General features: G+C 51.0%; 1 protein-coding gene across 1 annotated transcript in view; it reads right to left on the reverse strand.

Moving 5' to 3' along the window:
- The window catches only part of ETH_00042835 (uncharacterized protein), a gene marked incomplete at both ends in the record, with an annotated part of 3,729 nt that overhangs the window by 2,391 nt on the left and 1,136 nt on the right, over positions 1–202 (reverse strand). The window contains one exon of the mRNA XM_013375368.1: positions 1–130. Within this exon, the coding sequence (XP_013230822.1) occupies positions 1–130 (130 nt within the window). The remainder of the gene's footprint in view (positions 131–202) is intronic.

The raw sequence follows: 202 nt of genomic DNA on the forward strand, positions 1-202 counted from the left end.
TTCTGCATGCAAAGTCTCTCTTTCTGCATGCGTTTTGTTTGCCAAAACTCCTCTGTCTCTTTCTCTCAAATACATTTCCGTGACCCAACGCGCAGAAGGCAAACTCAACATCGCCGCGGTCTCCATCGCCCTAAACCCTAAACCCTAAACCCTAAACCCTAAACCCTAAACCCTCGAGCCCCAGCCCGCTAGCGAAACCCCA

This window comes from Eimeria tenella, genomic scaffold (assembly GCF_000499545.2).
Source record: "Eimeria tenella Houghton genomic scaffold, Eth_scaff2725, whole genome shotgun sequence".
NCBI lineage: Eukaryota > Apicomplexa > Conoidasida > Eucoccidiorida > Eimeriidae > Eimeria > Eimeria tenella.